The 14,288-nt window shown below is 53.4% G+C and overlaps 6 protein-coding genes across 6 annotated transcripts; 2 read left to right on the top strand and 4 right to left on the bottom strand.

Annotated features, from left to right (window-relative positions):
• Positions 1 to 62: 62 nt before the first annotated feature.
• On the bottom strand, positions 63 to 683 carry MAM_03320 (uncharacterized protein; the record flags this gene model as incomplete). Its single annotated transcript, XM_040822119.1, has 1 exon — positions 63 to 683. The coding sequence occupies one exon, from the start codon at positions 681 to 683 to the stop codon at positions 63 to 65; it is 621 nt and encodes a 206-aa protein (XP_040679924.1).
• A 1,842-nt stretch (positions 684 to 2,525) lies between these two features.
• MAM_03321 (Alcohol dehydrogenase superfamily, zinc-type) lies at positions 2,526 to 3,857 on the top strand (the record flags this gene model as incomplete). The annotated part of the gene is made up of 2 exons (XM_040822120.1): positions 2,526 to 2,722; positions 2,789 to 3,857. The coding sequence occupies 2 exons, from the start codon at positions 2,526 to 2,528 to the stop codon at positions 3,855 to 3,857; spliced, it is 1,266 nt and encodes a 421-aa protein (XP_040679925.1).
• A 578-nt stretch (positions 3,858 to 4,435) lies between these two features.
• On the bottom strand, positions 4,436 to 5,040 carry MAM_03322 (serine/threonine-protein kinase; the record flags this gene model as incomplete). The annotated part of the gene is made up of 2 exons (XM_040822121.1): positions 4,436 to 4,818; positions 4,959 to 5,040. 2 exons carry the CDS (start codon positions 5,038 to 5,040, stop codon positions 4,436 to 4,438), a joined length of 465 nt encoding a protein of 154 aa, XP_040679926.1.
• Positions 5,041 to 5,781: 741 nt separating this feature from the next.
• On the bottom strand, positions 5,782 to 7,743 carry MAM_03323 (tetratricopeptide repeat domain-containing protein; the record flags this gene model as incomplete). The annotated part of the gene is made up of 1 exon (XM_040822122.1): positions 5,782 to 7,743. The coding sequence occupies one exon, from the start codon at positions 7,741 to 7,743 to the stop codon at positions 5,782 to 5,784; it is 1,962 nt and encodes a 653-aa protein (XP_040679927.1).
• A 77-nt stretch (positions 7,744 to 7,820) lies between these two features.
• On the bottom strand, positions 7,821 to 9,566 carry MAM_03324 (tetratricopeptide repeat domain-containing protein; the record flags this gene model as incomplete). The annotated part of the gene is made up of 3 exons (XM_040822123.1): positions 7,821 to 8,202; positions 8,272 to 8,530; positions 8,585 to 9,566. The coding sequence occupies 3 exons, from the start codon at positions 9,564 to 9,566 to the stop codon at positions 7,821 to 7,823; spliced, it is 1,623 nt and encodes a 540-aa protein (XP_040679928.1).
• Positions 9,567 to 12,390: 2,824 nt separating this feature from the next.
• On the top strand, positions 12,391 to 14,002 carry MAM_03325 (Cytochrome P450; the record flags this gene model as incomplete). Its single annotated transcript, XM_040822124.1, has 5 exons — positions 12,391 to 12,502; positions 12,579 to 13,212; positions 13,280 to 13,409; positions 13,474 to 13,762; positions 13,833 to 14,002. 5 exons carry the CDS (start codon positions 12,391 to 12,393, stop codon positions 14,000 to 14,002), a joined length of 1,335 nt encoding a protein of 444 aa, XP_040679929.1.
• Positions 14,003 to 14,288: the final 286 nt, after the last annotated feature.

A 14,288-nucleotide genomic window follows, 5' to 3' on the forward strand; every position in this document is an offset into this window, starting at 1 on the left:
GGATTTCGTATCTGAACACTTTTCGTTGCATCGGTATGGTTCATTGGCAGATGGAATGCTCATCATTTGATGTTTTTGAATAGATCATTGCCCAGGCTTCCTTCCTCTTTTTCGAGATCCTTAAGCTCCGGGATCACGGGTGGGGGAGGCCGGGTTGGTTTTTGCGGAGAGGGGGTTTCATCAAACAGGATGCTTGATCGCTTGGATTCGCCACCTTTGAAGAGCCCGAACCAGCTGCTCCGCCTCAGCTTTCGTCCGCCCACGATGCTGCTCGCGCCGCCGCGGCTAGGGGGTCTGCTGCCAGCGGCCAGGCTACCGTTGTCCATGGAAGCCAAATTGCCCTCTACATAGCTGGTATTGAGCATATTCCTACTGAATAGTTTGCGAAGGCTGTTCTGTCTGGCAGAGCCAGCAGGGCTCAATGGCGCCTCGTCCGCGGGTCGTTTGATTCCAGCAATATTACCATTCCTTGGTGGTGTAGACTTGTCGGTCTCATTCCCACTGACCACAGCGACGGCGGGGCCAGCTTTCTTTGTCGGGGGAGGCGTCTGAGGCGGCGTGGGCACCTTCGGAGATCGTGGAGGAGGAGGGATATTGGTGCCGTCGGTGATGTTCCCAAAATTCAGGTCGAGCGCGGGAAGCTCGAACCGACGCCCAGCCGAGCCATTGACGAGAGTAGGCATGACGACAGGATTTCGAGGACTGCTCGGCAGTCACAGGCAGCTTGACGGGCAGGCCAGGACCAGTGAGGTGTGAGCAAGATGACGGAGTGAAGCTCCGACCTGGCTTTCGGTATCAACACAGGAGAACCCAGGCCACTCGAGGAAAGGAGAGGACGACGACTGACGACGAGGTAACTACGCTACACTTGAGTGACTCGAGCTACCTGGTACAGCGGACTACTCGGTATACATACGCGTTGGAGACCAGACCAGGGCAGTCCGCGGGTGAGAAAACTGGAGCTCTCGTGCCTCAGAGCCGGGGGTTGGATGAATTGGGTGGCGTTGGAGCTCAGCTGTAGAACTGGACGGAGCACGGGTAGCGAGTACCTCGTACGGAGTACCAGTATCCCGCGTAGGACCAGGACGGGTCGGCGGGCGATGCAACGAAGAGGAAGAAGAAGCTGATGCCGAGCGAGCTCTGGGGCAGAGTTCGGGAAGGAGCAGTCCGAAAAGAAGGACAGAGTTGGCAGGCAGGATTCACTGTCAAGGGCAGGGAGAGGTAGAGAGAGGTACGGAGTACGTGGGAGGAGAATGCGAATCTGTGCCTCTGAATGTTTCGTCTTGTCGGCGAGGAACTGACGGGGGTGTTGGCCATGGTGACGGCTTTGGGCTTTGGGCTTTGGGACATGCGGCCTGCTTGAGCGTTGTTACCGGCGACGCACACTGACTGACACAAGCACACAAGCACACAGTGCCCATTCCCAGTGGACTGTGCTTGAAGGGGCCTGGAAACGGTCCAAAACGGCCTAGCGTGCCCAGAGAACGCCGTTGGCCCCCATGATGAACACCTTGACCCTTGACTAAGGGAGGACTAGCGGACAACTGACTGATGAGACGCGAGCGCGATGCACAGAATCACGTACTAGTTGGTCTCTCGTCACAGTGCGCAGGGGATGGTGGTTGGCGGTGGGTGGTTGGAATCGGTGTGCATGATGGCAATGCGGTGCGCTGATCCAGAACGTTTGGAAGTCTGCATTCTCAATGTTGATCCAAGTACGGAGTACCTGGGTGCCCACTCCGTACTTGAGTAGTCTGGAGTATCCAGGTACTTAAGTGGCGACCCACGAGCCCGAGGTTGCTCCGTATAGGCAGGTACCCGGGTACATGCAACCTTCCAAAGTAAGTTTGGTACTTGCGGAGCATGTACATCAGTGATGATGTACGAAGGAACGTGAGATTTGCAGGCTTGCATGCACGGCAGGCCCTGGAGAGTGCTCCTCCCCTCTCACACCTAAAAACGTCTTGCATGGCCTAGGTCAATTGCCTACCGTACTCCGTACCGGCGAGCCACTTTCGCCGTGGACATTGAACGCCGTCGCCAATCGACCGACGGCACTACCCGAAGATGGGAATGTTGGGGGCTCGGGACTCGGGAGGGTTAGCGCTCGCCGCCGGGCCATTCCATTCATCAATGAAGAGGGCCTTGACCGCAGGCGCGATTGGCGGCCTTGACGCGACGGTTGTCATTGAGGGCCGCCACTACGGAGTACACATGACACCTTTCCATGCCGTTGACGCCGGCAAGTATGAAGCGATGGATATGCGAAACGAAGTACAGGAGCAAAAAGTCGATGCACAGTCCAAGATGCCAACCGGCAGTCTTTTTCTTTTTTTTTTTTTTTCGTAAGCGACTTGGGAGTGGTGCCGACTGGAAGCTCGCCCAGCCAGGGCCATCGATCGCCATGTGGGTCCCTGCCGCTGCCCGCCTTTCATCCGAGAACCACCTTCGACAAAATCTCCGCGTCCTTGCCATGATCCCAAGTGCAGAACTCGGGCACAATCTCGCAGTCGCGCACGTCAATCATGGCAAGTCGCAAGTGTCTGCAACCGCCCTTGCTGCTGTCCGCGTCCAAGCTTTCACGGCCAACCGCAAGCCTCCAAGCCAGCTGCTTGAATCGACTGCCTCCCTCAGCCCTCCGGCGCAAGTCGGGCCCATATGGCTACACCCAATCCAAGGCCCTCGTGTATTCCAAACACGGTGAGCCCGCGGACGTCTTGAAGTAGGTTGAGGTGCTTGCCTGCAAACCAAGAGCGGGCATCAATGTAAACTAACAACTCGCTCGCAGGCTTCACACCCATTCCATCTCCCCTTCCATTCCAAGCTCATCCGTCCTCGTTCGAGCGCTCGCCGCATCAATCAACCCCGCTGATATCAACACCATCCAAGGCACATACGGCTCCAAGCAGCCCATGACGTCTCTCATCGGCACACCCGAGCCGTCCGCTGTCCCCGGCAACGAGGGCGTTTTCGAGGTGGTGTCGGTTGGCGATCCGTCGTCACCCCTACACAAGGGCGACTGGGTTATTCCCTCCGCCCAGCAAATTGGCACGTGGAGGACCCACGCCGTCTTCGAAGCTGATCATGTTCTGAAAGTCGACAAGGAGAACTTGACGCCTACGCAGGTCGCCACCGTGAGCGTCAACCCATGCACGGCGTATCGCATTTTGCGACACTACGGTCCCAGTGCTGGGCTCAAGACTGGCCTGCCCATGAGGCCGCTCGAGGTTGGCAGTGGCCAGTGGTTCATCCAGAATGGAGCCAACTCGGGAGTCGGACGGGCAGCGATTCAGTTCGGCAAGCTCTGGGGCCTACGCAGCATCAACGTTATCCGCGACAGAGACTCCGTCGAGGAGACTGAAACCTTGAAGCAGGAACTTCTTGGCCTGGGCGCGGACGTCGTGGTGCCAGAATCGCAGTTCCTGTCCAGAGAATGGAAGGACCAGCTTGCGGACATTACTCGAGGCGGCCGCGAGGAAATTGGGCTCGCGCTGAATTGCGTTGGCGGCAAATCTGCCACCTCGCTGGCACGATCCCTGGGCGAGGGGGCCACGTTGGTGTCGTACGGCGGCATGTCCAAGCAGCCCGTTGCGTTGCCACTTGGCCTGCTCATCTTCAGGGACATTCGCTTTGTTGGCTTCTGGCTGTCCAAGTGGAACAGCAAGGACGCTACGGGGCGAAAACACATGATCAACGATATTCTGAACCTGATTCGCCTGGGCCATTTCAAGGACGTGCCCGTGGATGAAGTCCAGTGGGATTGGGATACAGACGAGGCACCGCTCAAGGAGGCAGTACAAGGGGGTTTGAAGGGATTCAGGAAAGGAAAAGGCGTATTTCTGTTCGGTGACACTTGAGGGTCATGTACAGTATTTCAACGATTGGCGAGGGCTGGGCGTCACGCTGGCTCTGCAATGCACCGTCATGTGCTTCGCTACAATTACGGTGACGTTGACCTCCAGATGCACCGGAGCTGACGAAACGGACTGGTCCAGTTTGTCGTATGGCACGCACACATGCAGCTGGATGGGTATCAAGAGCAATATATACCACGAGGATTTTCGACCAAAGGGCTGCTGAAAAGCATGGTCCTACCGGCATGTAAGTAAACAGCAGTTGCGTGCACTAGCAGCCTCTAGATATCTTGTCTTTCTGACAGTTGTTGACGATCCAGGGATGCTGTTGGACTTGCTCGAGCGTCAATCTCTTTTCTGGGTCAACAACAAGCAACCAACGCTCAATGTTAGCATCTCCGCGCACAGCTTGTCCAAGAACGCAAAAACCAGACGAACGGCCTTGACAAGACTGGCAGCCTCGGCGCTCACAAATGGCGGAACTTTCATGTCCGCCCAGCAATTCTCCTACAAGTCATGGCGGGCGTGTCCTCAAAAGGAGCCTCGCCCACGAGTAATTCATACGCCAATACGCCTAGGGCCTATAGGCCGACCTCTTCGTCGTACGACTTCTCCGGGCTATTTGGTATTACCATCTCAGGAGGCAAGCAGTCCAGCGTGCCGCAGTACGTTCTCCGACGGCCACGGGGCGAATGCACGCTCCAGCCGAAATCTGAGATCTTCATTTCGCCGTATGTGCCTACTGGGATATTCTCAGGCTTAATGTTGCGGCGGATGATGTGCTTGCGGTGAAAGTAGCGCAGGGCGCTTGCCATCTGCGCAATGTACCGCGCGGCCTTGGGCTTCGGGAACTGATGCGCCTTGCGTAGGTGCTTGTACAACTCGCCGCGGCCGGCCCCTCGCCTGATGCTTCTGGACGACGGCGACTGCGACTGGGCGAGGTTTGGAGCGCCGCTCCTGGCTTCTGTCAGGGGAGAGGGACTTGATTGAGGTTTGCTCGCGATGAATCACAGAGGAGGATGGCCGCGCTTGGTTTCACCTGTTCAGGGCTTCAGGTCTGCCAGGGCCAGGGCTGTTCGGAACCTCGTCTCATTTTGGACAGACCTGCCTTTGGCTTTCGTTCACTGCTGTTGCCGTCGTCCAGAGCCAGGAGCCGCAGGCGAGCCTTGAGGCCGTGATTTGCCATTACTGCATGTGTTCACTTGGGGGAGGGCCAAAGATATAGCTATGGAAAAGGGACAAGAACGTGTCGCCCAAACGTCTCAGAAAAAGCAATGGCTAGAGGACGTTGATGACTTTTGATTCCGCGAGAATTGTGTGTCTCGGAGGAGGGAGTGAACGCGCCGTGGTCCGTGTGGGCAATTGTGAAAGGGCGTTGCGGGGCAACCACCGCGCCTCGTCGCCTCCTCCGGCCGGCTCTTTCAGCTTGGATGGAACATGCCGCCTGTCATTGTTGCTGTCGGTCGTTGGTTTGCACGTGTTGGAGCGCGAAAATGATTCGGCGCAAGGACTCGTAATTCCGCACGGGTGTGCACAACGCAGCACACAATACAGTATGTACGTCAAGTACGGAGCATAGGAGTTCAGCAAGATGTGTTTACTGGATGTTTGCTGCCGGGGTGACTTGGACCCTGCTCTGTGGTCCGTCGGCCAGGGGTCTCCGTTGTCCTTGGGCATCACGTCTTGCCATGTTTTCATTGCATCTCCCACTGGCCACGTCACCGTGAACATGTCCCTCTCTGGGCACCATTCTTATTACACTGCCCAGGATGGGAGTTCGGCGACCCAAAACATACATGTGAGCCGTCCAGTCACCGCAGCAAGTGTATACAACGGACGTTTTGCGGCAAAAGGGGGCGCAGAGAAAAGCCACAAGCAATCAGGAACAGCCCGACCAAGAGCCGTTCTGATGAGGCGCTGGAGCTCGTCAATTTTCTGGGAACTTGAAGAATATAGCTGGGAAGACGACCTTTGTCTGTGGACCACGTTTCACATTGCTATTCGCCTGCCCCTCTTGTCTCAGCATTTGCTCTCTGGCAGCTTTTAGCGACGATGCCAGAGGGTGTTCTTGGATGGCGATGGACGTGAAACCCTCTATTGCTTCCTCACAGCTTCTCACGCTTTCGGCAATTTTCCCCTGCAAATAGGAGCAGCGAGCGAGATCTATAAGTGCTCCAAGTCGGTCAGGGTGGTAGTTTCCACGTCTCGACTCCATGCTCTTCTGCTTTTCCGTGACTCGACGCAGCATCTCTTCTGCTTCGCTCAGCCTGCCTTGCTGCATAAGTATGCAGGCCAAAACCTGACGGCCGAAAAGGGCGCCGATGTGGTTCTCCCCTAGATTTCTCTCGGCAATGGGCAAGCCGAGTGACATCAGCCTCTCTGCCTCATCAAAGTCGCCGACGCCGCACTTCACGATTGAGTAATTGGCCGTTGCTAGAAGCGTTTGTGCATGTTCTTTTCCAAGCTTGGTCTTGCGGGTTTCAAGGACATGGCTCATCAGCTCGTCGGCCATGTTGAAATAGTCTCCGCCAAGCAGAACTAGGATCCTGCATAGATTTTCTTTGGCAGCCAGTGTCTGTGCATGCTCGGCCCCATGTGTCTTGGTCATTCCTTCAATCGCCTCGGTATGAAGTACACGAGACTCCTCAATGCTGTCGGGGGTCCAGAACTTGGCGACCGTTCGGCCAAGATTGTCGATGGCCTCGAGCGTATCGGGATGCTCTGCTGTTAATTGCACCCTCATGCCGGCGACAGCGCTTCTTTGCAAGTCGAGAGCTGTAGTGTACTGCCCTCGTTGCCAGAGAGTTCCTCCCAGTTTGCTCATCACCCTCAACGTCTCAGGGTGGTCCTTGCCCAGGAAGTCTGAACAGGTTTTGAGTAATGCTTCTTGCAAGTCTGCTGCTTCGACCGACCGATCCATGCACAAAAGCACATCGGAGAGGAAAAGAGTCGCCCTCCTTGATCTGGGGTTGTGGGCGCCCAGGACGGAATCGCAAATTGTCTTGACCTCTTGGAGCAATGACCTCGCTTTATCCCATTTGGCACATGTGGCATAAACAAAGGCAAACTTGGCCTTCATTCGCAACAAATCGACATTTACTGTAGGTGCGGCGGTCAACCAAACTGTAGGTGCGGCGGTCAACCAAGAAGTCCAAGATGGTTCTTTCTTCGATATCCTGTCTCGCAGGTCGTCGCGACAAAGCTCGACCTGCTCAACATGGGCAAGCAAGCTGATGTGGTATTTTTCGACCTCTTCTCCGACTCCTAGTGGTGGCAGAAGAATAGAGGAAGCGAGAACGATGCCAGCAATGTCGGCCCAGAGGACCTGATCTACAAGCTTCATTCTGGGCCGTTCTCTCGCATAAATGTGGATGATTGGATGCATGACATATGTATCATTGTGAGAGTTTCGCTCTATCAGAGATAGATCAGTCAGCTCTCTCAAGGCGTAAAGGATGCGATCCTCACACTCTTCGAGGCGTCCTGATTTCCGACCATGGCGCAGGAGACGCGGGATTGGAGGGGGCCCTCTGTTTTTCTTCAAAAAAGCGACGACGAGCACACCCATTCCTCTAAACCACTGTTTCCAAGTCGTCGTCGCCTTGAATTCATTCTCAGGCTCTTTCTCCTCCTGGTCTGCTTCAATCTTGAAGTTTCGCAAGGCCTTGGAAAATATCTCTGGCGCGAGGTTTTCTCTGTGGAAAAAAGCAAAGACTTGGAGTAACTGGATGGCATCTGAGGATGCTTCCGTGTTCTTCCTCTCTAGCTGCTCGTAATTGAGCTCCCAAGTTGCATATGCGTCTATTTCGCTCTTGCTCGGTCCTTTGGAGCCATGGGTAAGTCGAAGTCTATCGAAACTACGCTGATAGAACTTGAGATAGTCCTTCATCTTGCACAAACCGCTGCGAATGGCAGCACCTGCTTGCACGATTGCCAAGGCGAGAAGTCCTAAAGCTTTCGTGACCGTCAGTGCGTCATGCTCAGAATCACGAGCCTGCACCATGGTGCAGGCAGGCCGGAAGACCGCAGCAGTAGGCTCTTCGCCTCCTTGGCACCCATGACGCTGATATTGTAAAATTCTGGTCCGGTATTCCCGTGTATTTTCAGCGCCGGATTTCGGGTCGCTATGAGAATGTGTCCATGTCTAGACTTGGGAAAATAATTCTCCAAGGGTATTCTAGAGTCATTGGCATTATCGATAATAAGAAGCCATTTCTTGTCTGCTTTCGAGAGCCAATGCAGAGCAGCGTTCGCGTGTCGAGGTAGAAGGGCTAGAGCTGCTATGTGTTTAAGGCCATCTTTGACTCTCTCTTCAGAGCCGGCGTCGATCCAAAATACTCCCCAGAACCTTTGTTTTGAAGCTCAATTGGTCAGACTCAGGGCATTGCAGTTCAAAGAAGGCTAGTTGTACACATACCTGTCGCGATTTTCTTCGGCAAACTTGCAGCAGAATTGAGTCTTCCCTGCACCACCCAATCCGTAGATGACAAAGCGGCGCTGTGTCTCAGCTTTGGCAGCTCCTGACTGAATAAAGGTACCGGACAGATCATCAAGCAAATTTTGTCGGCCAGTGAAGAGGCTGGTGACTGATTGTGGCGTCTCGAAATACTCGTTCCTGGATGGCTCGTCCGAATATCCGTCACTTTTCGTACTCGGCTGGGCCAAGTCTCTCATCACTTTTCTTGAGTCAGCGTTATACTGTCACCGAACGATTCTTTTCAAGGACTAACTGGCAGGACCACTCTGACTGGGTTCGGACACAGCCGCAGACAGGCACATCTTGGGTCCAATTTGTGCCAACACTGCTTTGGCATACGCTCCAGCCATGGCTGCTGCGTATGGTTGCCATTCGTTGTTCTTTCGCTCATCTCCATAATCACATACGCCGCGGATGACGCCCACAGGTATGCGATTCATCGTCCCAGCAGCCTCCATCTCAATGCCGACGACTCTATACCGATCCCTTAGTTCATTGCGCTTCGCTGCGTTCTTCATTAGCTTCTCTCCGGAGGCTATTGGTCCATACCAGACCCGAGTACGTCTCGAGTCCGGCCGCAGTTCTCGCTCAATGAGGCTGTACAATCCTTGCTCGTTCATGTCATAGAAGACGTCCTTATCCTGACCAGGGTCGATGAAGTTTCCAGTCGCATGCTCTCTATGCTTTATATCATGGTAAAAGGGAAGAAAAAAGGCTGTGTCATTTGGCGCGTGGATTTTAATGCTCCCGATGGCCGATCTGACGACAGTCTCAGTTACAGCAAGGACATGTCCAGATCGTAAGGGTTGAAATCCTTTGGCGGCGTCTTCTTTCCCCAGGTCGTATGCGAATAAACCTGCGCTGTCACTTCCGGGAAGGGCGACTAATACGTCGCCCAGGCGGATATCGCGTTGTTCAGGTCCAGGTCCAGAGAGAAGGGGTAATCCAGCGGCGACACCAACAAGTAAGCCAAACCAAAGGTTAGGGAAAAACTTCTTGACTTGAGCGGCCAAGGCAGCGGCTGACCCTGTACCATATTCCTGACCAGCTGGTAAAGTTGCGATGACGACATTGTGTCCGCAGACATCACCGGCGTGAAACACGTAATCATCCCCGCGACCGAGAGAAAAGCGGCCACGGTGTGAGTTATCGAGCAAATGCAGGGCGGATACAGCCTCGATCTCACGAGGTGCAATCCACGCAATAGTGTAGATTGCTGGATCTAATTGCGCCATTGGGTAGGGTAGAAAGTAGAAACCATGATCTATGGTCAAGGGATCTAGCCAAGATTTTGTCTTTCACTTCGTCATTCAGGCCAGCTCTGACTGCGGGTGTCCTCTTGCGAGATGGAGGCCTTCTCTGCTGTCTCTAGGTGATTGTGGGAACTAGTACATTCCGATTCGACTCAATTCGTTTCGTTTCGTTTCGTTTGGCCATCCGTTTTCCTTGGGAGATGGTAACCGAAAATCAGAATTGATGGAGCATTTCTTGCTTGCTTGAGGCTTAGTACTCGTCCACATTCCACGTTGGTGCAGGCTGAGGATGCGCTCGAAGACATGCAGATGATTATTTGCAAGTGTGTCTTCTGGGGAAGGACCTTGAAGTCTCGTCACTTTCAGGGCGTCCCCGGACAAGTGCGAAGACTGGATGGAGTACGCTCCCGCTTTCAATGCCATGTCGTGTGCCAAGTCATCTGGGTTTCAGCTCCAGAAGGACCAGGTGGTTTGTTTGTACGTGGGTGATATGCAAGTATTGTCAAATAGGATGTCAGGTGGCATACCACCCAAAATAATGTGTCTGGTGTGGGTGGCGACGCCCGTTTTTTGGTGCGACAAGATGTATGTCAGCCGTGAGTGACCTGACAAGTAAGTTTGTGGGGGTTGTGATGTTATCGGCAGGGCTATCCGTGCTAACAAGAGCTCTCTTTATTTTTATTAGGTATTGTTAACAGCATGTGTACACTAGCAGGGAACGGTACAGTCGAGTACAGTAGAGTAAAGTAGAGTACAGTAGAGTACAGTCGAGTACAGTCGAGTACAGTCGAGTACAGTCGAGTACAGAGTACAGTCGAGTGAGTACGGAGTACAGTTATTGCAGAACAACCCTGTGAGGTGAGCGCTGTGAGGTGAGCGACCGGGGTAGGCAGGTGTGGATGAGGCTCGCGGCACATGCTGACAAAGGTAGCAAACATCAAAACAAATCATGTCGAGAGCTGAACAAACGTGGTTTGCTGAACGAACAAGGCTGCAGATCACCACGAATCATCCAAGCCCCCATCCCCCCTGCTCGCTCTCAGCCGCCCGTTCCACATTCCGCGATGAAACCAAGAAGAGATGATGGATGGCGCTCCGCTGGCCTGCACGTTGAGGCTCGGCCCGAGGCAGTAGCTCCACGGGTACCCAGTTGGGCAGCCTCGGATTTGGGTTAGGGGCAGATCTAAGTAGTAAAAAAGAACTAAACGAGTGACTAAAGAAAAGTAGGTTACCTAGAATTACATCTTGGTAGTTTTTAGGTTTTTTAAGTACTCCGTACTCAAATAGCAATTATATGCTGGAACGTCTGCCATGAAAAGAGGGTGGTGGACAGCGGCTGGCATCGGCATATATTGTGCAGTGTCCCAGTCAATCACCCTATTACCGGCAATAGTTATCAGTCCCGATACTGACTGATAGGCATCTAAAGGAAACCCCGGGCTGGGGAACCCATAGAACTTGTACCTGGCACTCACGCAGAGACACGTGTTCCGTTCACAATTATACTCCAAGCTTCAAGGTCGCCGTGCCTGGTAGAGCCTTCCAAGCAACCCCTAATTGGAACCATGCTCTCCAAACTGGCACGTCGGCAGAGAAGGCTGAGAGGATCTCCCCACCCGGACTTGTCTCGCAATGAACGGCGAACAGCTTTGTCTACTTCGACCTGAAGTCATTCTTGGTAGCTTACCGAACAAGCTTGGTTCATCACAAATGTCAACAAAACCCTCGACTACCTATGGTGTCTTTTTCAACTCCTCCCCTGACTCAGGAACCGGTGCCGTGCACAAATCGAACAAGAATGTTGCGAGGCTGTCAAGGAACCGCTGGCGTCTCTCTTCTGGTAGCTTGGCCGAGTCCCAAGCGCCCAGAGTGTCGCCTTGCACGAACTTGAACTTGTACGACCGCAGCTAGCACCTGCGATGGCCCAATCGGGCTAGTCTACTCCGTATAACAAGTATTATATCTAACTTATTTATAGATTCCCTTAATTACTTATATATTCAAGTAGATAGCTTACAGATGACTCAACACAAATATAGATACCCAAGGGCACCTACAGGTAGATCGGTGGATGTTTGATGTCCTGGAAATAAATGAGACACTCCGAGTGCTAAATCGACAAGTGTCGTCTGGAAAAGGCTGGACAGTGCTGTTGTGACTTGTCACACAAAAAAATAGCGCATGTACTTGAGTACAATGGCCGCTTGTTACTCGGTGGGGTCGGAATGTTTTTGAACAGGGCTCAAGCTGGAAAACATCACGGTGATACTGAGTAAACTTTTTTCTTCTTCTCCTTCTTCTTCTTGCTCTTCAAACAAACAACCTCCCTTGGTGACTGATGAGCCGTCCATTCCCTGTGCCAGAGCCACGGCTTGCTGACGTGACGGCCGAGCTTCTCATCGATATTGGTCATCAAGAGCAATCAACCGCATCTCTCTGCGGCCAATGGGCGATGCATATTACGAGCAATGGACTCGTCTCTCAATATGGCGTTGTGTTGGTATCCGTCATGGTACTATGGCTGGCGTGGAAGTGGCGTGTCCAGCAAGAGGTACGAGGAGATTGAAGCATCCAGATGTCAATGCTGCACGTGCTGGGAAGGACCGACCACTAGCACTTGCCACTGAGTCGCCGACACTGACACGGTCCGTTTCTGTGCGACACATTCTAGACTGAGCGGCGATTTGCGTCTCAGCACGGATGCCAACCGTTGCGGCCATGGTCAGCCAAGTGGCCCTTGGGGCTAGACTTGCTGCTACAAGCATTTCGACATGCGAGACGGGGCCGGATATTGCGATATTTTCTCATGGTGGTAGAGGAATCAGGAACCACTTTCCAGCAGAATTTGCTGGGCCGGCGCGGCGTCAACACGGTTGATCCGAGGAACATTGAGGCCATCCTGTCCACCAATTTCAACGGTACCAAGTTCCAACTCTATCCGTCACGGACTAGACATCAAACACGTTGGAGCTATTACTGATGCCACAACCACAGATTATAGCTTGGGCTTGCGTGCCCCGACTTTTCAACCCGTGCTTGGCAGCGGCATATTCACACAAGATGGCGCCGCTTGGAGACGTTCTCGTCAGCTGCTGCGGCCACAGTTTGCCTCAAACCGAGTGCACAATTTCGACCAGGTGAAAAAATGTGTCCAGCATCTTATCGAGTCGATACCCGACGACGGAATGGTCGACCTCCAGCCTCTGTTTTTCAAGCTAACATTCGACACAACAATGTTTTTGCTCTTTGGCAATTCTGTCAACAGCTCCGACTGGGGTGAGGTGGCTGGTCAGGAGTCCGAATTCGCGCATGCGTTCAATTCATCTCAAGAATACCTGTCTCACCGCGGACGCCTCGGCCCATTCTACTGGCTGCTTAACAGCAAGGCTTTTCGGGATGCGTGCAAGTCGTGCCATGATTTTATGGATAGTCGCATCGCCAAAGCGTTGGAGGCTTTTGCGCAGACCGACAACCACGGAGGAAGAAAGAAGCGCCGCGATGCCGATAGTTATGTTTTTGTTGAAGCTCTCATACAGCAAACAAGAGATGCACAGGTTCTCCGGGACCAGTGCTTGAATGTGTTGCTTGCCGGACGCGACACAACGGCGTGCTGCCTTCATTGGACATTGTAGGGCGAGTCCCATAGACCATCTATTCCTCGGTCGCTGAGACGTGTTGAATACTGACTGACGTAGTCGTCTTCTTGCTCATCACGAGCACGTCCTCGATAAACTGCGCAGAGAAATCGACCAGATATCAGGCTTAGGACCAAGCGCACCTCCGCCCACAAGGGAAGACCTGAGACGCATGTCATATCTCCAACTGGTCATTAAAGAAGGCATACTACAGTTCTTTTGTTCCTATCCAAGCCTCAAATACTAACATGTAGCCTATTGGGGAAATAGTCTTGCGTCTTTATCCGTCCGTGCCCGTCAACTCGAGAGAGGCCATACGGCTTACAACGTTGCCTGTAGGTGGCGGGCCCGACGGCAAATCCCCAGTCCTCGTCAGGCCAGGCGAGGGAGTTGGCTACTGCGTATATGCCATGCACCGCCGCAAGGACATCTACGGCCATGACGCCGACGAGTTCCGCCCAGAGCGCTGGGAAGGTGAATGTTTAAGGGATATTGGATGGGCATATCTTCCATTCAACGGGGGGCCGAGGTTGTGCTTGGGTCGTAAGGAAAGCCCCCTCCAGAGCCGTCTTGTTTCTCGTCCCATGACTGACTGACGAGCCTCATGCTGCAGAAGAGTTTGCTTTACTTGAAGTCGCCTACACGGTGGCGCGACTTGTGCAGGTCTTCCCCAAAATCAAGCTGCCTCCTGGGGAGCCGGCGGTAAAAGTTGGTCAAGAAAAACAAATTCTCACCTTGGTCGTCGCTAGTGCCGAGGGATGCCGAGTATCGTTAAAGAATTGAGCAACGTACTATACCCCGAACCTCTCGACGCATCCCAGCTTTTTTTTTTTTCTTGAATCATCTGGAGAGTGCTCAACCACTTTTCTTTCTTCCCAATCTAGGTCGGGGTTTATGCAATCTCTATATTTCGCAGTGTATGAGATGACTTGCCACATTTTCCAACACAGCACTCTACAAGTCAATCCATCGATATTGCTCCCACCCATGTGACTGTCACTTCTTTTTCTGCTCCAGGTATACCTCTTCTCGCATCTCTCTTGCTACGTTCATGAATTGACTAGCCCCA

The sequence above is a fragment of the Metarhizium album genome (assembly GCF_000804445.1).
Source record: "Metarhizium album ARSEF 1941 chromosome Unknown scaffold_6, whole genome shotgun sequence".
Taxonomy (NCBI): domain Eukaryota; kingdom Fungi; phylum Ascomycota; class Sordariomycetes; order Hypocreales; family Clavicipitaceae; genus Metarhizium; species Metarhizium album.